The 23,227-nt window shown below is 41.8% G+C and overlaps 1 protein-coding gene across 1 annotated transcript in view; it reads right to left on the minus strand.

Annotated features, from left to right (window-relative positions):
• thsd7aa (thrombospondin, type I, domain containing 7Aa) overlaps positions 1–23,227 on the minus strand; it is a 148,578-nt gene that overhangs the window by 46,092 nt on the left and 79,259 nt on the right. The window contains exons 5-8 of the mRNA XM_077548205.1: positions 21,268–21,423; positions 14,695–14,898; positions 9,026–9,220; positions 5,999–6,239 (exon numbers count right to left, since the gene is read on the minus strand). Of these exons, the coding sequence (XP_077404331.1) occupies positions 5,999–6,239; positions 9,026–9,220; positions 14,695–14,898; positions 21,268–21,423 (796 nt within the window). The remainder of the gene's footprint in view (positions 1–5,998; positions 6,240–9,025; positions 9,221–14,694; positions 14,899–21,267; positions 21,424–23,227) is intronic.

Here is a 23,227-nt window from a genome sequence, read left to right on the forward strand (position 1 = left end):
ATTATGTGAAAATTATTATTTTTTTACTTGTAGGCAAATGACATGATATGATAATCAGTTGATATCAAACCATCAAATGTACTCAATGTGGTCCAGGCGGGGTTTTGAACCCAGGTGCTCCGTGGTGGAAGGCAATTGCTCTAAGCACTGACCTAACTTGATGAGTTCAAATTCATGGTTAATGAATGGCGTATTTATTTAGAAAAGTGTCATCTAACATGCATTTAATCATTTCAGTGAAATTATAATCAATTTCTTGATCTGCTAGTCAGTTGGTATCGAACCATTAAATGTACTAAAATATGGTCCAAGCGGGGTTTGAACCCAGGTTCTCCTCCATGGATATATTGGCAATGTGCAGTCTGAGGTGGGATTCAAACCTGCAACCTACTGGTTACTGCACAATGCACTTTACCAACTGTGCCACCGAGTAGTGTCAGACACCTGGCAATGATGATCAGTTGTATGTATGGAAGTGGGCGTGGAAAGTGGTACTTAGAAAAAGTTCGATGTCAGTCCTATTGAAAATGAATGGGGGAAATTTGATATTTAACGGTAAATTGTGCAAATACTGTAAGTAATGTGGAATCAGACGATATATGTATACCACAGGAGGCCTGAATTTTTGAAGCGAGTTGAAATTGTGTAAATCTGAATTATTATGTGGGAGTTATTTCATTGCAAAAAAGTATGGAAAATAAATGTCACAACTAGAAAAATTTCCGGGGAAATCGGGACTTCTGACTCGCAAGGTGGAAAGACGCATGTAGTACTTTTAGCAATAGTAGTAGTAGTAGGACTTATAGCAAGTAGCAAGTACTTGTAGTAGTGGTAAGTAGTAGTAGTAGTAGTACTTGTCTGCGGTTGTGGTTGCTACTCCTTCATTCTAACTCAACCTCAATAACACTAACAGTGCCAAGCCATGCAACGTGGCACCGTACGCATTAACAACGGCCGCGTAGCGCCCGTACGCGTTATAACAGTGTCCCTAAGTGAGATTTTTCACTCTGACGTTGATTGCTTCACTCTAGCAGACACAATACACACCAATGTTAAAAGGCTATTTTTCTTACTTTCGCTCACTCTCTTTGAACCCCCACAGGAGGAAGAGCTTACATTCCTTAAAAAATGTTGACACTGAGCTAAAGATGGGAAAAATTGCAACAAAATGAGCTAAAAATCATATCGGTCGGTTAACGTATGCGCGCGTAGCGTGGGCTTGGAAAAAGATGCTTGATTTGATGTTTTTCCGTTTTCCATTCATTTCATTTTCGGAGTTTTGGGGGAATTGCGTCGCCATGGTAACTCGGAATTCCAAGAAAAGTAATGCCGCAGCGAGTCAGATCAAGTCGCATCGTTTGATACCTCATTTGGACCGGTGCGTTCTATGGTACGGGCCACATTTTTGCGGAAAATCTGTGGAAGATAATATAATAAACCCAATTTTCTAGGATAGTAGTATGTGCCTGCTATGCTTCGCAAGCAATAGCTCTGCTACTGCTCTGCTACGCAGCAGTCCCATAATAACATATGTGGGAATGTTTGAGCATTCCCACAATAAAAAATAAATATTTTTATTATGTATTTTTATAATAAACTAGAAAAATTCCCGCGGAAATTTTGAATGGGACTGCTGACTCTTTGGTAATGAGCTGAACAGTTTAAAATTTAAACCACTGGAATCGGTCAAGAAATGTGGAAGTTAACCATAATGAACATCAACTAAAAGTATCTCACTGTCCCTGAACATGTATTTTAAAAAATGTAAATGAGCTGAACAGTTTAAAAATTAAATGACTGGAATCGGTCAAGAAATGTGGAAGTTAACCATAATCTAAAAATATGTCACTGTCACTTTAAGAACTCATACCCATTTTTGACTTGGAGCAGTCACGCGCCCCACATTCCATTGAGATTGCATGAGAGAAGCACCCCTTCAACAAAAGCCTCTCACGACTTAACGGTTGAAGATACAGATTCAAGAAATGACTCGTTAGAACGGCAAGGGTTTGGGGAACACGAGCATGTTCTCATTTTCTTAATCGGATAAAAAATGACCAAATGAGAGCAGGTTGAAAACTTATGATTTATCAGAAATGGAGAGAGGAAGGCGCCTGAAATTAACATGTAAAAGACAGGCGAATTAGTCCGACTTCTCTTGCTTAAGATGAAAATAAAGGTACTAAATGACACCTTAGCCAAATAAAAGTTAGTTTGTCTGAAAGAAGACACTCGTGACTACAAAATGTGAGAATTTGACGTCTAGTGACAAAAGATTGTGGCCATGGTGACGAGTTGAAGTGAAATTTTTTCAAAGACATTATTTGGTTCCCGGCACTGGATGGCTAATTAGCCAACAGAGTGTGTGAGAAAGCTAATTCAGTCACTATCTTTGAACCCGCACAGGGGGGGGAGCTTTCATTCCTTAAAAAAGATTTCAACACTGAGCTAAAGATGGGAAAAATTCCTACAAAATGAGCTAAAATTCGTATCGGTCGGATAACGTATGCGCGCGCAGCGTGTCTTGGAAAAAGGTGCTTGATGTGTGATCTTCTCTTCCCTTTTCATTCATTCCCAATGGGGAGTTAGTTTGGGAGTTTTTTGGGAATAGCGTCGCCATGGTAACTGGGAATTCTTAGAAAAATAATAGCGCAGCGAGTCAAATCGAGCCGCATCGTTTGATACCTCATTTGTGCCGGTGCGATGTACGGTACGGGCCGCATTTTAGCGGAAAAATCGCTGGAATAATAAAAAAAAATAAAAAAAATAAACCACTGTCCTAGATAGGATAACAATATGTGCCTGCTTGCTTCGCTGCTGCTTGCTCCGCAAGCAGTCCCATAATAAAAATAAACCACTGTCCTAGGTAGAATAACAATATGTGCCTGCTTGCTTCACAAGCAGTCCCATAATAACAGCAATAAACCACTGTCCTAGGTAGAATAACAATATGTGCCTGCTTGCGAAGCGCGGAGCAGCAGCGAAGCAGTCCCATAATAATAAGCCCATTTTTCTAGGAATAGTAATATGTGCTACTTGCTACGCTCAGCAGTCCCATAATGAACAGTGCTGGGTCGAATAAAATCCTTATCAATGACCCTAATGCTTATGACAATTTTTTTGTAAGCTTTAACATACTTCATTTGAACTCTTTTACTGCCAAAAACGTTAAATGACGTTTAGTAAAAACCTACGGAGGAGCGCCAAAGACGTTAAAAGACGTTCACCAAGTTTTTTTGTTTTTTGGGGGGGAAACGGGTGGAGGAAAACCTTGGCCAGTTGTGCTGAAAGTATCAAGCAGATCTAGTTAGTACAATGCCTATTTTTGGCCCCTAGATGGCAGCGATGACTCTCTTTGGACAAGATTTGGTAGGCGTCAGTAGAAGACATGAGGCGGAGCTAGAGGGGACAATGGCTGGGGAAGCCTTAATGGCGACCGGTTGCAAGCAGCTCACGCTTGAGCATTTTTTTCAAAGACGAAAAGCATCGACCAATGCTAAAGAGCACATTGATGACGACGATTGACGATTGGAAGCGTTGATGCGGCAGCTATGATCACGTCATAAAGCCTCACCGGCTAGCGATGCTAACGCCGGAAAACGCGGAGCACAACCGAGCACGCTCAGGTGGACGTTCAATCGGACGACGAAGAGTGCCCCGAGTCTAATGTATATTCATCGGAGGAGTGGGTACAGTCTGATCACGTTATGGACTGCGCTGCCACCATGAATGGAGCGGATAAGATGGATCAACCACCCGGTATAGGAACTGAAGGACATGAGGAAGCCAGACGCAACTCCACCGTAACGCCACCGTATCATGATCTGAGAGTAGACTTGATGGCAACATGGCCAAACACACACTGCAGTATATACTTGCTATTCCCCGGAAAAAAAAGCCAGCAAAAAAGTGTAGCGTCTGCAATCGCAGTGAAACTAATCTGTTGTGCAAATCCTGCTGCGTCTCCTTGCACACAGGGGAGTGTTACAAAAAGAAAAAGTGTATTTGAAACATCCACACAATTGTAAATAGTACCACAGTTGCACACATTTGTAAATAGTTTGCGAAATTGTTTTGTCAAATTGTTACACTGTTGAATGGAAATAAACGTATCTTGCTATCAAAAAACACTTTTTCATTGTTTGCGGTAGTGTTTTACAGAAGTAAAGCACTGTTTAGGTGTTTGTGGCATCATTCATGGACAAAAACAAATGTACAATTCACAAGAGTGCATGAAATAACATCGTTTCACAAAAAGCTTGATTTCTCCGTTTTTTGTTTCAAAACAGAGCATTTGGGTGAAACTAACATTTTCTATTGTTGATTACTGAAAAACGGAATAAGGTAGAGACAAACTTTTTTTTCTGATGAAAGATGAGAGTCCAATCTTTCATTTGGTAGTAAATGTGTTTCCAGAGTCCAAACACAAAATTTTCTGTGGACCTTGAAAGATCAGTCAAAATGCTTAAATCGGCTGGCACTGACGGCATCCCTTTTCTGAAAACGTCTGGCAGTCTAAGAGTTAATGACCATATTTAGAAAATATATACTAAACACAATTAAACCAGCATTGGTGCCACAATGAAGAGATGTGGCAGACCAGTGTATCTGATTTGAACCAATGGCATTCTTATTATTATAAATATATAGAATTCCATGTTCTTTGGTGACAGTCTTCTAATTGTGGTCACAGCTGCTTAACCCTGGCACCCTCGTCTCCACTGATGTAAAAAAAATATCCTTCGGCACCAGTTCTCTGTGTAGCCGTAATCTGGAAAATTGTGCTAGAATAACAAGATAGACTAATTTCCATACACCGCATGGGGGCTAGTGGGTTTGCTTGAGCAGAGATGCTCTGCTGACAAAATAATACGTTCTGATGAGGTTGGCACTTAAAATTTGTGTTTCAGTGGCACAAATGCCTCAATGGTGCTGTTAAGAATATTGAAAAATTAAGTTCTCACACTCACGACACATCTGGGGAGCAGGTGGATCGGAGCGGTGGGATATCATTTCTCTCTGCTCCCAATTTTAATGCACCACACATACACACTTGTATATACACTGGGTGGGGTCACATCCAACTTAGGGGTAGAGTTCGCCAGTTGGAGACCTGGCGAACTCAGTAGCAGGGTTAGCTTGAACTAGGTACGCTGGCGTGACGACCGGGACTTTTCCCCGCCGGGCCTGGGGTTCGGGGGTGCGGGAATGGGTTGGGTCGGCGGGGCAGCTTGGTGGGGGGTGGGGTTGTACTGATGGGTGGGTGGGGGGTTGTCTGGGAGTTTGTGGGCGGTGGGGGCTAGGTCGTGGTGGGTGGCGGGTGTGGGCCGGAGTGTGTGTGTGTGTGGGGGGGGTTGTGGTGTGCCTGCCGTGCCACCTTCTGTCCTGGCCGGGGTCGATAGCTCCCCTCTTGGGTGGAGGTTTTCTTGCATGCCAGATCCACCACATTAGCATTCACAATAGAAATTCAAACACAATAGAAATTCAAAAACAATAGAAATTCAAACACAATCTGCTTCTTCCTCTGGTCGTTGAATTGGTGGAGGCTGATGTCTGTGGATCTCACTCTGCTTCATCTATCCTTCCTTCCTTTCCTCAGTCATTCCTTTGGTCTCTTGAGGTCTCCCTAATTGGTTGGAATTTAGATGTTTCTGGGGTTGGTGAAAAATTCTAGTTGGTAACCCAAACTCTAGTTGGTAGTAGGTGATGTCTGGTCTGTGCTGGATTTCACTTTTCTTTCTTTTCTTTGATCCTTCCTCGGGTCTCCTGACAACTTCACGACTCTAGCGGGATTCTGAAGTATTCGGTTTAGGTGAACGGTATGGGATTTGTAATACGTTTTAGGTGAATTAATGAGCACACACTCACACGCACGCACCTATGCACACACACGCCATTGTACAGAACACAAAATAACATCCATACATAAAATTGAATGACATATATATATGCCATATTGTACACTAACAAATAATTACATTATTTGAGGGTGTCTTACTTTTTTGGAGGCACCTGGCCCACGTTAACACGGACACAGATGACTTTACGAGTCTGCATCCCGACTGAGCATGAGGAATCGTCTCCATGTGCGTGGCCCATAGATGTGTTGGTCACTGGGATGGAGGAGTCCTCTATGCACTGTCCCCATGGGCTGATCTGCCAGTGGTACACAGTGCAGGGGTGGTCATTGCAGCTCCTCACCTCCTGCAGGGCACTGATATTGGGACACTGGATTCCACCTATTGAAGGACATGTGAGCATTAAGTTTAGTTTTTGTACTTTAGTTTTTACTATTTGTAAAATCATTACAATTTAAAAATTATTTAATTGATACCAAAAGTACGGAAGACGATAAGGGCCAGTGAGAAGGGGGGGTTGGCAGGATTCTCACTTTATTCTCAGAATTCTGACTTCAAAGTAAGAATTCTGACTCGAATCTCAGAATTCTGACTTTAAAGTGACATAGATCTATGAATTGTGGGGGTAAGTCAAAAAGTCAGAATTCTGAAAATAAAGTCAGAAGTCAGGATTCTCACTTTAAAGTTAGACTTTAAGTCAGAATTCTGAGATTAAAGTCAGACTTCTGTGATTAAAGTCAGAACTCTCAGAATAAAGCGATAATTCTGACTTTAAAGTCAGAATGCTGAGAATAAAGTCAGAATCCTGCCAACCTTACAATTTTTTCTTTACAGGCCCTAATCCTCTTCCATTCAAAACTGTTGTGATCAAGCTGTGTGTTTTAAAGGGGGAGTGTACTTTGTTTTGCTCTAATTTACAGAGGTGGGCATTCCGTCAGCATTGACGGAAATTCCGTCATTCCGTCAATGGCGGACGCCCATTTAGTTAACCATTGACAGGAAAAAAATTGACGAGCGAAGCATTGACAGAAGGGGGTTTCCGTAATCAGTGTAATTGCCAATCCGTCAATTTGGTAATCCATCAATGTAGATTACCGCCAATTCTTTCTTGGGATTGCGCAAGAGCTACTCTGATTAATAAAATGCTACAACAAACGCAAATCCACTGTGCATTTTTTATGAAAAGACATTGAATGTCTCTCAAGCTGTGTTGGGAATAACAGCAAACGGTGTTGCAATCATGTTATACAATAAACATGCTGCAACCAATATCACCACCTGCATTGTGTCACATTGTGAAACCATAGCAATTGTGATTAGAGTGACGGTCACTTTAAAGAAATAAGCAGACTCTCAAAATCATTACCTTCATATCATGACAAGCAAGTAACATGGCTGGGAGGTCATTGTTTCTTGTTTGGTCCACAGTCACAGTTTCATTAAGTCAAACGCATGCATTGAAATACTGTACACATTCATGGTGCAAGCGGAAAATGGGCATTCCGTCAGTCTGTCAACGACGAATGCCACGGCGGACGTCCATTTTGCTGAGGGAATGACGAATGACGGATTGACGACTACAGTGCCATTCAGCTTGAAATGTTGACGGATTGACGATGACGGAAGTGTGTCCTGAATGTTGACAATTGCCGAATGACGGACGCTCAAAAATTCATTGACGCGCCCACCTTTGCAAATATTCTAATCACACAATATGTTTCTTATTTTTCACTAAGAGCAAGGTTTGTACAAGTAATCTTGAAGTTATTACTATACTACATAAGTACTGGAATGGAAGCATGCTCTGTCATAAATTGAAAGGAATAGAGAAATGGCTAGAAAGCTTTGAAGCATCAACATGATTGTGATGTGCAAGTCTAAAGAGAGCTATAGATGAACTACTAATTGCCTATTACCTGTTAGGCACAAAAGATTGATAGTGGAATTTTACATTGGCCCACAGGAAAAATTGATAGAGATAAGATGGCCCCCAGGGGAAGAATGTCAACACAGAGCTGAAAGCCTAATACGGTCTAAGGTGGGGAGTGCACTCAATGTGACCTTTTTCACTACAAAACCACGTCATTAGTGGCCACTGTTGCCTTTGAAAGAAAGAAACCCTAAGGAGAGGGTCAGCCATTACCGCCCCATAAAGTGACTGAATGATATCTCCCAGTCAGCCATTACCACCCCATAAAGTGACTGAATGATATCATCCAATCAGTCACTGATGGACCAAAATTGGACTGACCAAAGCTATTGACCTCTGTGTAATGTTCTTTACAGGAAAATATACATGAGAGATCATTACATTTCACCAGAGTCGAAATATATCAGCCGGGGAGCTCATTAATACATGGTCCCCTCACACCAATGTTGTAATACATGCTAATTAAAAAGATAAATATCAAATTCCTTCTCATGGGCACCAATGTGAGATAAAGCCAAGATACAATCTACTGGACACTTCCAACATGTTTGAATGTTGGATGGATGGATGGATGGATGGATGGATGGATATTCAGTTTAAACAGTCAGTTTAAAAATATTTCTCAGTAATTGAACTGTCAATGTTCCCATTCCTAAGATAATTTTTGTGTGGAGTTTTCCCAATACACTTCTATAATTTACCAGAAATGTTCCAGCCGTTTGCAACCATGCTTGTGCCAAAATGGTTCAGGAATTAATGAAGCCAAATAAAATGCTTCCTTAGTCCAGCATCAGCTGTGTTGGTGTGAACATGCCAGAAACAGCATGTTGCGCAACTTGTTCCAGAAGTGTGAGATAGCTTTTACCATCATACAGTTGCCAAAAAACATTCAATTTGGGATCGCTGCCAAGCTAGGCGTGAACCATCTGTGGGTTTTTTCTTCCCCTTTAAACCACAAAGGTGAAAAAAAATTCTGAGCATTAGTAGGTTGGGCTGTAAAAGAAGACACATTCCTGTCTGTGTAATGCCACCATGATTAAGTTGCACACTACTCACATTATGGTCTAATTCTTGCAACACTAAACAATATGTAGCTAGGGAGTATGAAAATATAATTTCACTTCACTTGTAAGCAACTACAGTATGTAATTCAAAATCACATTACAAATTGTAAATTAAAAGTCTGTTTTACATTATGCGTGTCAAACGATTAAACTCTACGATTGTATCCTCTTACCCTCTTCTGCACTGTAGGCCAAAATGGAGCGAGCTCTGGTCTGCTTGCCCTCTGTGTTTTTTCCAGAGCAGGTGTGGGAACAGAGGGACCACTGGGTCCAAGAACTGAGGGCACAGTCCTTTGGGCAAGGCACCTCACAGATAACTGGCATAGGCAGTATGGCATCACGGCAGAGCTGCGTCTCCACATGTTCACCTAGTGACAAAAAAGTTCATGTTAAGTACAGTATCAAAGTGGTGTTTAACATGCACAGTTAAAAATGTGCTCCGAGTGAAGCTCACACCAGACAATTGTCACAGTGCACTGAAATGACCACACCCAAGGAAATGGTCATGTTTCGGTTCTGTGGGATTTGGGTTTTTGTTTGTAATGAGCGTTCTTGTAGTTTTTGTCTGTGGTTGGTGTTTTGTGTTTGTCTCATTATGTCCAACCATGTTCACCTGTGTGTGCCTTCCCTTCCCCAGGTGTGTCTCATTAGTTTTGGTGTATTTAGTTGTTGTGTTTGGATGTATTGCCTGTGTTATATGTGGAAGGTCATGCGTCAAGTCTTCGTCACAGTCCACTCATCTTTGTCACAGTCCACTCATCTTCATCACCGCTATGTAGCCACATTGTCACCGCCAAGTAGCCTTCGTCACCGCCAAATCATTGCCACAGCCAATTCATCATCGTCCCAGCTAGCCAAGTCGTCATAATCACAGCTAGCCAAGTCGTCCCAACTAGCCAAGTCATCATCGTCACAGCTAGCCAAGTCGTCATCGTCACAGCTGACCAAGTTCTCCTCGCCACAGCTGACCAAGTCGTCCTCGCCACAGCTAACCAAGACATCCTCGCTACAGCTAATGGTTAATAAAAGTACCACGCATTGTACTTGATTCCCGTTTCCCTGCATTTGGGTCCACCATCCCTCATCCAATCACGTTCACTCATGACAGACATACAGATTTGAAAGATGCTAGCCCTTAGATCATCCAGAAGCTTGAAAATTGTATCGCTGAATAGACGATAATGTTTTTCTGACATTTCAAAAATGTAATTATGGAACATCAGTCATCAAAGAGGAAATAATTCTTAAATATCATTGGCATGATAAAAATTCCACAAACATAAAATTCCAAGTTATATTTTGTGGACGCAATAACTGGTTAAATGGTTTAGTTTATTAACAAAAGTAACGTGAAAATACTTTTAAAATCTTGTGAACAGTAAATTTCTAGAAAACAGATACAAAAAAATTGTCTCTAAAATTATATTTTCTTAGGAATTTATGGGAAAAAGAAATATTAAAATAATGGAGTTATGGTTTTATGAATCGATATCAGGCTTGAAAAGGAAAATCGATTCAATATCGATTATTCGACTCACTTCACTTGCACTGGCCATGAAAATAGAGCCCTGAAGAGTGGTGGTGTTGAGTAGCGAACGCATTATTGACTGAGATGTGAGAGTTCACCCCATCTGAAGCACCATATCTATGAAAATCTCATTGTAAAGGCTAGTAAAAATGTCAACTTGTGTTGTGAATGACCCGCACACACACACACAGACCTCAGGGGAAATAGTGATCCATTTTCATCAGGAGACAACAGGAGATCAATAAGGCGGCGGCAAGGGGAAACTCTGGAGGGTGTTCTTGGTAATGGTGCTTGGCGAGAGAGTAGCACAATCTGTAAGTGAAGGTTTCCCTGTCATAGATAATGCTTTTCATCCCAATCATGACTGCGTGAATTTGATGTCATTCTGGGTGTATTTTCTAAATTGAAGAATTGCTTCAGTTGACCAACAAATTATACTCAACCTTAAATTTATTAAATAAATAAATAAATAAATAATCTTTCCGTACACTTTTTACTTGCTGAATCTGTTTATATATTTGGAGTTAGTTGATTTACTATTCATGTATCCAAACTCTTGAATGTGAATCAAATCAATTCACCACATGACAATATGCACACAGTAAGTTTGAATGACGTTTTTCTCCTGGTGCAATCTCCTTTGGTTGTCCAACAGAGGGTCAAATGGAGCTTTGAGTTGTCAGATGGGCGTAATTGTCTCTTTCACCTCTCCCTGGTTTGAGGGCCATCTGGCATTGCATTGCTTATTAGATTTGAGATGACTTTGAAAACTGCGTGAGATGCTTCTTTTTCTTTTCTTGTTTGTCCCTTATCTTAACTTTCCAATCACTCTCCAATGGCTTGAAAGACAAATTATTATGAGACTGACAACAGCCTCTATTGAGAAATATTCAATGGGGCAACTAAAAAGAGAAAACATTACATGATTAGTAAAATACTTTGCCAACAGCTCCCTTTGGACCCTTTTAAATCCACCATAAACTGCTTCGGCTTGCTAAGTGAGCCAGGTCATTAATTTTATTTGGAGTATATGTGTCCATTTCATCCAGCATATGCAGCATTTTTAAGTTTAGAAAGGCCACTGAAATATCAGCTTGCTGATTGTATGTCAACAGCAACTGAAAAGGGCTGTTGCAAGCATTCCTGAGCACAACATTTTTGTCACATTTGGAATGCCCAAATACACTATATATACTGTATATGTCATGTTTGGTTTTTGATTGTTATGAGTGTTCTTGTTGTTTATGTCTGTGGTTGGATTTTTTGGTGTGGTGTTCCTGGTTTCTTCCCTTGTCTCATTACGTCTAACCACGTCCACCTGTGTCTGTGTCTTCCCTTCACCAGGTGTGTCTCATTAGTGTTGGTATATTTAATCTGTTGTGTTTGTCCAGGCAGTGTGGGTGCATTGCCTATGTTATGTGTGAGAGTTTGTGCGTCAAGTCTTCGTCACCGCCAAGTAGCCTACGTCACTGCCAAGTAGCTTTCGTCACCGCCAAGCCATCGCCACAGCCAAGTCGTCCTTGTCACAGCTAACCAAGTCGTCTTTGTCACAGCTAACCAAGTCGGCCTCGTCACAGCCAACCAAGTCGTCCTCGTCACAGTTAGCCAAGTCGTTCTCGTCACAGCTAGTCAAGTCATCCTCGTCACAGCTAGCCAAGTTGTCCTCGTCACAGCTAGCCAAGTCATCCTCGTCACAGCTAGCCAAGTCGTCATCGTCACAGCTAGCCAAGTCGTCCTGGTCACAGCTAACCAAGTCAAGTCACTCCACAGCGAGTCAAGTCAAGGCAAATCGGGTCCTGCCACGTCACACTCGTTCCAGTTATGGCGACCAGCAGCGTTTCTGTTATATTTATTTAGATGCAGCGATCCTAAATCCAACCCGACGCTCCTTCGTCGAGCCAGCAAAAAAAAAGAAGAAAAAAGTGCGCCTTCTGTGTGCAGCGAGTTCCGGAGATGTTATCCTTTCAGTTAAACACCGGGGCAAATTTAGCTGTGCCAGCGCGCCTTTCTGATTGCTGGGCGGGTTTCACGCGCCTGGTTGGCTGCTTCCTCGAGCCACAGAATGGCTGTGTATGACGTGTGATTTTGGAGTGTGCGGCCACGCAAGCAGGGGGGCAGAAGAGATCGAGTTGATACTGTATGTACTCGAATGTGGAGATAAAATGAGAAAGTAAATAAAAAGAGAGATAGAATGAAACACCAGACTGCAGTGTGACCTCCTGTCTCCTGCAGTTCAATTAGTCTACCCCGTTTGGACCCCACCTTTTTGATGACATGCGGTGGGCGCTATATGCGGAGACAACTCGTATTCTCGTACCAGGAACGGATAACAAAATACTGCCGGTATTTGTAAAACAACATCGGTTTGGCCAAGGAAAATGGCATTAGCGGAGACACATGCTTACGAGGCACAATTTAAACTGCAAACTATCAGTTATGCGGTTGTACATGGAGGCGCGGGCGAATCCCACATCGGTGGAGGAAGCAAGAAAACGAACTCGGAGTTTGTCATCATTCCGAAGGATTAACGAAGGAACTCCAAGTCTCCAACCGCTGAGCATTGGCATAAACTGGGCGTTCAAAATGAAGTTCCGAGCAGCGTTTGCATGCTGGAGTTAGAACACACTTTCACCAAACTGTGAGGTAGCATCGGGCGAGTACGCAACCGCATGTGAAAGGATTGTGGATGCATGAACGAAGGTGTCTGCAAGTGCAAAGCTCGGTTGTTCAAGCCGGCACCATTGCTAAGCAGTACGGCAACGAGACTTTGACTCTGATAATGACGAGTGGGACCCTGGGATGTTTAATGGAGAAATTGCTCAGCTGTTCAATTCGGATACAGAAGATGAGGACTTTGAATGGATTTGTGGATGAAGACTGATCAAAAAATAACGTGAGTACATTGTTAAATTGTTGAATAAAGTACGACCGAACTCACTGTATTTTTATTATTGTATTTTATAACAGGAGCATACCGTTTGTTTTAGCAAGCATGCGCGCAATGCGGTGTGCGTATGGGTTACATTAAATACAAATCCCACCCCCACCGTCGAGCGGCGCTGTTGACGAAATTCTTAGCGTTAGCACTGCGACCAGTCTACTCATGTCCCGTTCAGTCGTGGCAACCAGTATACTCACGTCACGTCCAGTCGTGTAGACCAGTCCACTCATGTCTCGTCCAGTCATGGCGACCAGTCCGCACATCTTGTCCAGTCATGGCAACCAGTCCAGTCATGTCACATCCAGTACATCCATACAGTTAATAAAAGTACCACGCATTGCACTTGATTCCCGTTTCCCTGCATTTGGGTCCACCAACACTCATCCACTCATGTTCCCTCATGACAGTATATAACAATTTCTTATCAACACTGATCTCACAGACATCAAAACTAAACTTTTTGTGTATACAACTATACATCTGGCCCATTCTCCTTGCAAAAACATGTCTGTGCCAGTGGACAGAAAATTACAACTAGCAGGCCAATACAATGTATACAGCACGCCACCGTGGGTGTATGTCATTCAGTATTATCATGAATGCTCAAGGCAAAGAACAGTGTTGGTAATTAATGGTAGAAACTTGGTCTACATGGGACGCAGAAGATGGTAATCACAGTATAGCTTGTGAATGAGATCCTCTTTATGAGCATGCTCCCTTTTCTCTTGCTGTCTGTTTCTTTTTCACTCTCTCTCTCCCAAGAGCCCTCATCAGCTCGTGGTATTATTACTCCAGAATCTATTCATACTTTTCAAAACGTATACTGTCCCTCTTGCCTCAATTATCTGTCCCTTTCTCACTTTCTTTCTTTGAAATATTTGTTGCAGACTTGCAGCACATACTATATTGTATGCATGTGTTAATTAGGGCCTGAGCTGCAACCGCTTAGAAATATTTATTATATCTGTAGAAATTCTTCTTCTCTGAAAAGAATCACATTTTTGGGGCCCTAAACTCACCAAAAAGCCATATCTTAAAATGTACAGGAAATGAGCTCTGAAGTTTTGAATATCCAATTTTGGCCCACTTTTGCACATTTACAGGGTTCATACTTTTGCCCCTTTGTCCAAGACAACTCCGCCGATTGACTTCAATATGTAATGTATGACTTCAATACTGTGCTCAGCTGTCAAACGCTGTGGAATCTCAATAACACAATATCCTTTGTGAATAGCACAAATTGCACATACTGTGGAAATGAAGTACTGTACAGTAAATGGAGCTATCAGCGGACGCAGCACATTCTTTGTGGATTTGGCTCTGAGTATGTACTGAATAACAAATTGATATAGGAGAACCAAGTTCAAACAAACCATCACTGTTGACACATTGAACTTGAGGATTTCGTGTTCCTGGTCCACATTCCCTCTCATGATCAGGGATGCACTCTTCTAGCTTAACCACAAGCCAGTCATAGCATCTGGGCTCTTCGCATGGTATTGCTTCCACCAAGTGAGGGCAATTTCCTGTTCCTCCTGTTGGATCATTGACGATCTTCCGCTTCCTCATTTTGAACCCTGTTAAGAAATAGCAGTGACATAACAAATCAATAAATGAAACAATTCAGAAGCAGCAGCAGCAACGTATTAGGGCCACGTACAAATATATATTTTCTTAGAGGGTGAGGGCAATAGTCTGAGAGAGAAAAAACTCGCAAATTTGCGAGTTTCTTAAGTGGCAAACTTGCGAGAAAAAAACGGAATTATTTACACATTCATACATTTTGGTATTTTTTGTACAAGTAGCTAAGCTCACCACTCCCTCAGGGGATGGGTCAAATGCGGAGAAATAATTTAGCCCCACTTAGGTGGCTGTGACAATCAGTGGTACTTTAACTTTAAGTTGATGTGTCGAATCTCCTGCTCTGCGTCATTCACTTGCATTTACCTTAATTAAGTATGTTAGCTTCTGATCGGTTAGTGTTAGTCAGCTGATAGGGGATCAGGAAGTGTTGTCGCTCTAGCTGCCGTGTATGATTAGTAAAGTTTAAATTAAGAATCCTGTCCATCCTGTATTTTCATTTTACAAACAGTGCCCCATTAACCACCAACGAATCCTCACATCAGACTAAAGCTACGTTACGTGCATTTCTCGTAAGTTTTTTATTTTTTTTCTCGCAAATCTGACACTTTATAAAGTTTTTTTGGAATATTGCCCCCAACCTCTAAAAATATATATATTTATACATGACCCTAATACGCCGTCGTACGTACTAAAACTAGACCTTGGGTGTATTTTTTCCTGATAGTTTTTGTTTTGACTACTTATGCATTGGTCATTTACCGTGTTCAAGGACATGAGATTCCATGATCCAGGTCCTGGGAAGACTAACTCCATCCCAGCTAAGGTTGCTCACCCCCTAATCCACACTTCTGCTCAGACCCGATAACAGAGCGGAGCTCAGGAATGCCTGCAGGGCTCAGGTAGAGGCGGCAGAATCTCCCTTTTGATATATATATTTTGTCTTTCTGTTCCCCTTAAAAACCTATTCAATAAGGTAATTTAGCTTTACATGAATTGCCATGTGTCTGGACCCCCTGATGGAGGAGGATCTCAAAGGGGGGGAAGGGAGAAATGCATCATGAAAGATGTGGCCTGTACCAGGCATCACTCCCATATGATCTGCTACTTGTTATGAATGGCCAGGTTGTGAGTTGGCTGCTGACACAGCTTGAGGCTTCATTTTGATGGAAGACATATAAATAGTGGAAATAATCATGTTATCGGATCCGATGGCGCAACTTTTTGGTTACATCACCTTGGAAACAAATGGCTTTGAAGTAGGGAGGAAAAGGAAGTGTCTATTTCCAGTTGGCATGATGAACTGAACAGAAGCAGTGGTTCCAAATATACATGTCACAAGCTGTGTTTTATCTATTGTCACCATGTGGCTAATAAATTGCGTTGGATTAAGATGAAGTACTCCAGCTGAGCTGCAAGATGGCAATTGAGGAGTATACCTGGAATCCCAGATGTGGCTGTTGAGCCCTCTGGAGTTGTCATGGACTTATCAATAAAGCACTAAGAAAAGAAGATGACCACCCGAAGACACTATTGGAGCGTTGACTCTACTCCACTCCATTAGAAGCCATGCTGATTATTTTAGGCTTTTTATCGTCAAGTCCTATGAACTGACTATTACACAGCAAATCGGTCAGTGTTAAATGTCCAGTGTTTGATCAAATATGCAGTAAGCAGAGTTATTTCAACACTGTTAGGATAAAAAATTACACTGTCAGAGTAAATTTCCTCGAGTGTTAGGGTGGATGGCAGGGGCCACCGGCCGGAGAGTAAACCCAGGAGCCAGGAGCGCCCCCCACCCCAAAACGGTTCCCCAGGCCGCGGCAGCGACAATGCACAACCCCCGGTCCCCGCAGGGGCCACTGGCCGTAGAGCAAACCCAGGAGCCAGGAGCTCCGCCCAACACGGCCCGCGCCCCAAGCCCAACGCAGCAGAACGGGGCGCGGCAGGCCTACCAGGCACCCCACCGGCCCACAGACCGGTGTTAATCAAACACTGGCGATTTTGCGATATTTTTGTTAAAACCAGCATGTACCACTACCCTACCATTGCATGTTTTTAAATAAAGTATTCATGTTATAAGAAAAATCTAATGTAAATATTAGGGATGTTAGATACCACTTTCTTTTCAGACCGATACCAATACGCAACTCTTGGGTAGATACCAATACCAAATACTGATACCACTAGTACATACGAAACCTTAAAATAAGGTTGGCGTTGGCACCAATACCGATATCTAAAAGCACACTATTAATACAGCGCAATATCAGTTTACCAACAAACTGGCTTACGAACAAATCCGGTGTTACGCACAGAATTTCCATGAAAAACTTGCTCAATTTATTTCTCGATCTCAGCTAGACTGCTTTGGTTGTTGACATTTTGCTTCTCATCCGGGAAGGCTTGGTTAAGCTCTGGAAAGTGGTGCAGTCCTAACCGAGCCTTGCTGTATGAACTGATGAAGCCTTCTCGGATGAGAGGCGGAATGTCTTCTAAGACAATCAGAGCAGTCTGATTGTGACTCATTCAATGCCCTGAGAAAGAAATTATCTGGATGAATGAGAATATTCACAAGCAGATTTAGGAACTATTTTTGACTTACAAACCGTCTAAGCAAACAATTGTGCTTCTACTCACAAAGAGTAACCATTAGTAGCTTTGTGCATCACTCATTGCAAGAAAGCTACTCTATCTTTGTATTTTGGTTTGAATTGGCTCAGAGAATGGCTCCTAAGAAACAGAAAACTGCTAGTGCTAGAAAGCTATTGGCAAGGACATGCGGAAAGATCTGTTTTGCTGAATTGAAGTAATTTCCAAGACAATTTCTCACAGACTAATGGGTTATCCTTAATACTTAAGGACTTGGCTAAACACACAGAGGTTTTCCTATCTTACATAGAGTTCTGCACTAGGATTAGAGCTGTAGATAAATAGTGTTTGGAAAACCAAAACCCATGGCTAAACAGTCAGGTCACACCTCAGAGCCCACAACAACTCCTTCAAGTCTGGAAACAGAGACCTATACATTGCTGCCAGAGCGACTGCGACTACAGGCAGCAAATTGAGAACCACTTTTTAACCTGCAGCCCCAGTAAGACTCCAGCCACTAACCTCTGGCAATGCTGGTAAGGAAGTGAAACAGACAATGAGCAGGGTCAACCACTGGAAAGCACCAGGGCCTGACCAAGTTCTTCTGGGAGGGTACTCAGGGTCTGTGCTGACCAGCTTGTAAAAGTCTTCACTACCATCTTCAACCTGTCCTTGACAGAGGCCACCATCATGGCCTGCCTTAAGTCTGCCACCCTTACTGCAGGACCAATGCCACCACACCCACTTGCACTAACTCAAAAACATGGAACCTACCAAAAGAAAGATTTGAGAAAGTGTGAGAAAAAAGTATATTTCCATCGGTTTCCGTTTTGCAGCAATAAGAATAAGAATATAGTTTCAAGTTTCATCACGATTCACAAATCTGTTTAAAACAGTGGGTAAAAGAGCCTTTTGCAACATAGCCCTGGTTGATCTCTTATACTCTGCTGCCACCTACAGGCCGTTTTTGTAATAACTACCATTGCTTCAAACATTCTCTTCAGTTCAGAGACTGCATCAAAGTCTTCTGTATGCTCTGGCATTTAAAAAAAAGCATAGAAAACATATAAATACGTTTTTGGGAGCAAATGAGTTAATAATAATAATATGTAACAATTATAGATCAGTCATCCTCAACTCTTTTTTTTTTTTTCTTCCTTCCCTTAACATTTGACTCTGGGAAATATGCGCTGAGTCAACCTAGGGTGGGGTGAGATGCCTCTGCTCTCCCCCTTTCTACCTAAACCAGAGACAGTCCAAAAAAGATTACGCTCTTTTAAAGTCAACTACAGGCCATGTCACCAGGATGTGAATGTTTGTTTTTCACCAGCCAGAACCATGAGTTTATGGCAACAATGTATTTTATCGGGAAGCATCATCTTCACACCTGCTGACATCGCAGACTGGCAGTCTGCAAACTCTTATCAAAAGTCACAAAACAACATGGGCCAAAAGGTCAGATGGAATCCTGGTCAGTACATTCCAGCCTTCTTGGAGGTTACACGTGACCAGAGTGCCTTCAAGTGGTTACGACCGGAACTGCCTTCACATGAAACACCTATAATCCACAAAGCAATCTTACACATTTCACATGAGAAATTCATCACATACAAGTGAATTTACGCACAACTGAATGTTTCACATCATGTATGTATATAAAAAATGAATGTCATATGTATTTCAACAGGAATGATGCTTGTAAACCCAGAGATTATTTAGTTACTCCGGAAAGAACAAAATGATCACTTGATGGCATTATTAGTTAATATGTGTAACGATAACATGTTTTGCTTGGAAGAACTTGATTTGCCAGCCTGACCAAATTAAATTATTAATTATTTAAATAATTTGTTTAAAAGTCTCTGACTGGGGTTGAGCCAAAAGAGGGGACTTCGCTCGCACCCCCTTTGACAGACACGCCCCACAACTTTAAAACAGCCAGCGTGACCTTTATTCATTGCTCTCGTTTCCGGCCCGCTGTTCTTCAACCACGTGGCATCTCTGTTCCCTGAACGACCAAATCGCGGCGCGAGCTGGTTCAATGGTTGGTCTCCCTCGGGACGCAGGCACACAGTGGATCTCGGCCGCAGAAGCCAGATTTGGGCAGCTGAGACGCGGATCCCTTCGCGTGCCGAGAGTACAAATTCGGCTGAAGCCCCCCGACCTCGCCTGAAAGCGCCATCCACCTTGAGCCCGAGCTGCGTCGCACCTCATCTAACTGTGGAATATTTTTATTTTTGCCTTGCCTTTTTGGGAGCATTTTTTTCTTCTTCAATCGACCTTCCCTCCGCTAGCTCGATTCCACTCACTCTAGTAAGTTGCACGTCTCATAGCCAATTTGACATATCGCTGGTGCAACTTCCATTTCAAATATCTCACAGACTTGGCAAGTCAAACCTACCTCGTTTGTTGTTTTGTTCCTTTCTTATTTCTATTAGCTTTATTTTTATCCCTTTTCTTTTCACCGTATGATAGTTAGTTAGGCAGTGTTTTGATTCTGTATGTGTAACCGTAGTGAATAAATGCATGTTTTTCTAAATCTAGTTCGGTCTCAATCGTGCTTGTGTCCGAGTGGATTACTAATTATTTTATTAATACAAAGAACCACGAACATTGAATGTGGTGACTTCAGATTATGAATAAATAAATTAGGATTTTATTTGTTGTGTCTCTCCAAAACTGAAATTAAACAGAACTTGGTGCCCCTATAGGCGATTGAGGGAATTACGACTTCCTCAAGCGCCGATCAAATTACTAATTCGTCCAAAACAACAACATAAATTATCGCTAAAAATAATAATAATGAAATACAGGACAGTTCTAAGAGACCCCTAAACCTTTGAATCATAATATTTCTATTATCTTAGCATGTCAAGTAAAATAAAGCCACTGTAATTCATTTTGTAACATAATCTTTCTAGATAGTTATGGAAATTATGCTTCTTTAGTGATCGTATGGACTCTACATCTTTATAACGATCCAGAGTTGACCACAGCTGCAGCACAAGTCATACAGTGCACATTAATTCATCCATCATTGATGAAGGACAATTTCAACCATCTTTCATTTTCGGATATTTCACTAAGGCAGAGTCAACATGCCTTAATCATGGCAGATGATGCTTTTCCGTTGATAATTCAGTCCTATAACATGAACTAGCACAACATACTACAGTTTTCTCATGAAAATAGAAATAAAGAGCGTTCTTGCCCACTCCCATTTAAAAAGTGTGTTAATGTGACAAACTTGAACAGAAGCTGGTGTGTGTGCGCAGCCGGATGTTCTGCTTAAACGTTGTTTCTTCCTATCACAATTCAAACAGCAGCCGTCTGGAATTCTGATGAATGTGGCAAAAAAAATAATTGGCAGTATATACCATTATGACCATCAACTGCTAACTTATATGAGCCATTTTTAGATGGTTCTCCCAAACCATCTTCATCGTAAATATCCCTCTTCACTTCACAAGATGTGTATTGACAAAAGGAAAAACAAAATCCCATTTTCAGAACCAGGGATGAATGAGAAACTGCCCAGTGAGAGAGAGAACTGTCAGATGATTCGATTTTGTGGAGGCCCAAAGCCTCTGATATGAAATCTTGGACAGACAAGGACAAGTTGATAATGTAAGATAATAAGAAAGCCATTTTCATCCTGTGTCTACATCTGTGTAAAGTAACTCAAGTGGCTTGATCATTCTAATTGTGGCCCACCAGATGAAATTCTTAGGGCAGATACAAATAATTATGGATGACAGATGCAGGGCAACTACCTTTCTTTGCAGGTTGATCCTGGCAGTTTTCATAAGTGCAGGGTCCCCAGGCTCTCCAGGATGATACCTCACACTCGACCGGACAGTTTATGTGGCAGAGCTGAGTGGTGTTGGGGTGAGTCCCAACACATAGATCACTGTTTACTGGCCGTAGTGCTAGATGGAACACAGGAAAAATACGACACATGACACGGCAGGGTAAATACAGTTCACTGGTTAGTGAATCAAATATGTTAATAAGGGACTATAATTGCATTGCATTGGCTTCGAATGGTGATTCAATGAAGAATAATTTTTTTTTTTCAATTATCATCAATTTAATATTTGTGGGTTTCTCAGATGCTCATAACAACGGTAGGTGACTCTCAGCAAGGTCATCAGGCTGATGAATCATTCTTGCTGTGCCACAACATGACTTGGACTTATTCAGATGTAAATTAACTGTTCTTGGCTCAAAGTGCATCTTTTAATGGTATTGCTTAAATGTGTGCGTACCTGACATGCCCTTCATTGCCCGTGTAACAAGAACAAGATTTAGGTCACTGCAACATTTTAAGACATTGTGTAGCTTCTAGAATATGAAAAAGTAAAATAGGACTAAAAGCTGGTGGACAATAGTGGATTCAAGTAGCGTTTCCTTTAAATTTTGTTACCATTAGTTATGCAATGTTATTTCTTTCCTTACCATCACTTTTTAGTTTTTTTCAACACATTTTGGGAGTAAAAGGATAGCACAATTTAAAATATATTATTAAGATATTTGTTCCCCTGCGATTGGATGGCGGTCAGTTCAGGGTGTACCCCTCCTACCGCCCATTGGCAGCTCGGATAGGCTCCAGCAGGCCCGTGACCCTCGTGAGGCTAGTGCCTCACATATCACGGTAAAAGTAAAAAATTATGGTAAAAGCATTTTTACCATCTTACAATGACACTTACCTTAATCAAAATGGTCAGAACACGTCTCCTGACGGCCTCACGGCTCTGGCTGGGTTCTGAAGTGTTCGGTTTAGGTGAACGGTATGGGATTTTTTAACTAATGAATACACACTCACACGCACGCACACACGCACATGCACATATACTTACTCACCCATATACAAAATAAAAAATAAAATAAAAAATAAAATTAAAAAATTAAAAAAAGAGAGCAATGATGATGACATGTCAAATCTGTAAAATTACTGAATAAACAATACTGAGCTCTCCAGAAAAAAATTAAATAAAATGGTCAGAACACACTTTGGTAAACGTCATTTAAAAATCCTTTCGATTTATCTTTGCAATTCTGGACATTTCCCTGTCCATTCCCATTCGACATTTCATGGACCCGTGAATGGCACACAACGTGGGGCAAATGACATGTGAATATTATCTATACTGTTATATTCCTGTTCGACTGGTGTCAGAGTTGGTTGATGCCTGTAAGTCGTATTCATTTCCAGTGAGGGTTGGAGTCGGACTCCACCATGGCTGACCTTTATCACTGATTCTGTTTAGAACCTTCATGGACAGAATTTCTAGGCACAGTCAAGGTGCTGAGCGGGGTCAGGTGTTGTGCGCGATCATCAGCTCTCACTGAAACAGTTCACAGCTGAGTGTGAAGCAGCTTGGACTGGGTGGGAAAAAATCAGCATCTCTAAATCGGAGAACATGGTCCTCTGTAGGAAAAGGGTGCTGTGACTCTCCAGGTCAGGAATGAGATCCTGCACCAAATGGAGGCATTTCCTAGGGTATTTTAGGGTCCTGTTCATGGGTGAGGGGAGGATGGGACAGGAAATTGACAGGTTGATGAGTGCAACCTCTGCAGTAATGCAGACTCTGTATCGGTTTGTTGTGGTGAAGTCTGTGACACAAGGCGAAACTCTCGATTTACTGGTCGATCCATGTTTCTACCCTCACTTATGGTCACAAGCTGTAGGTCTTTTGATTAAAAGACCAAGGTCCTGGATACAAGTGGCCG

The sequence above is a fragment of the Vanacampus margaritifer genome, chromosome 17, assembly GCF_051991255.1.
Source record: "Vanacampus margaritifer isolate UIUO_Vmar chromosome 17, RoL_Vmar_1.0, whole genome shotgun sequence".
NCBI classification, from domain to species: domain Eukaryota; kingdom Metazoa; phylum Chordata; class Actinopteri; order Syngnathiformes; family Syngnathidae; genus Vanacampus; species Vanacampus margaritifer.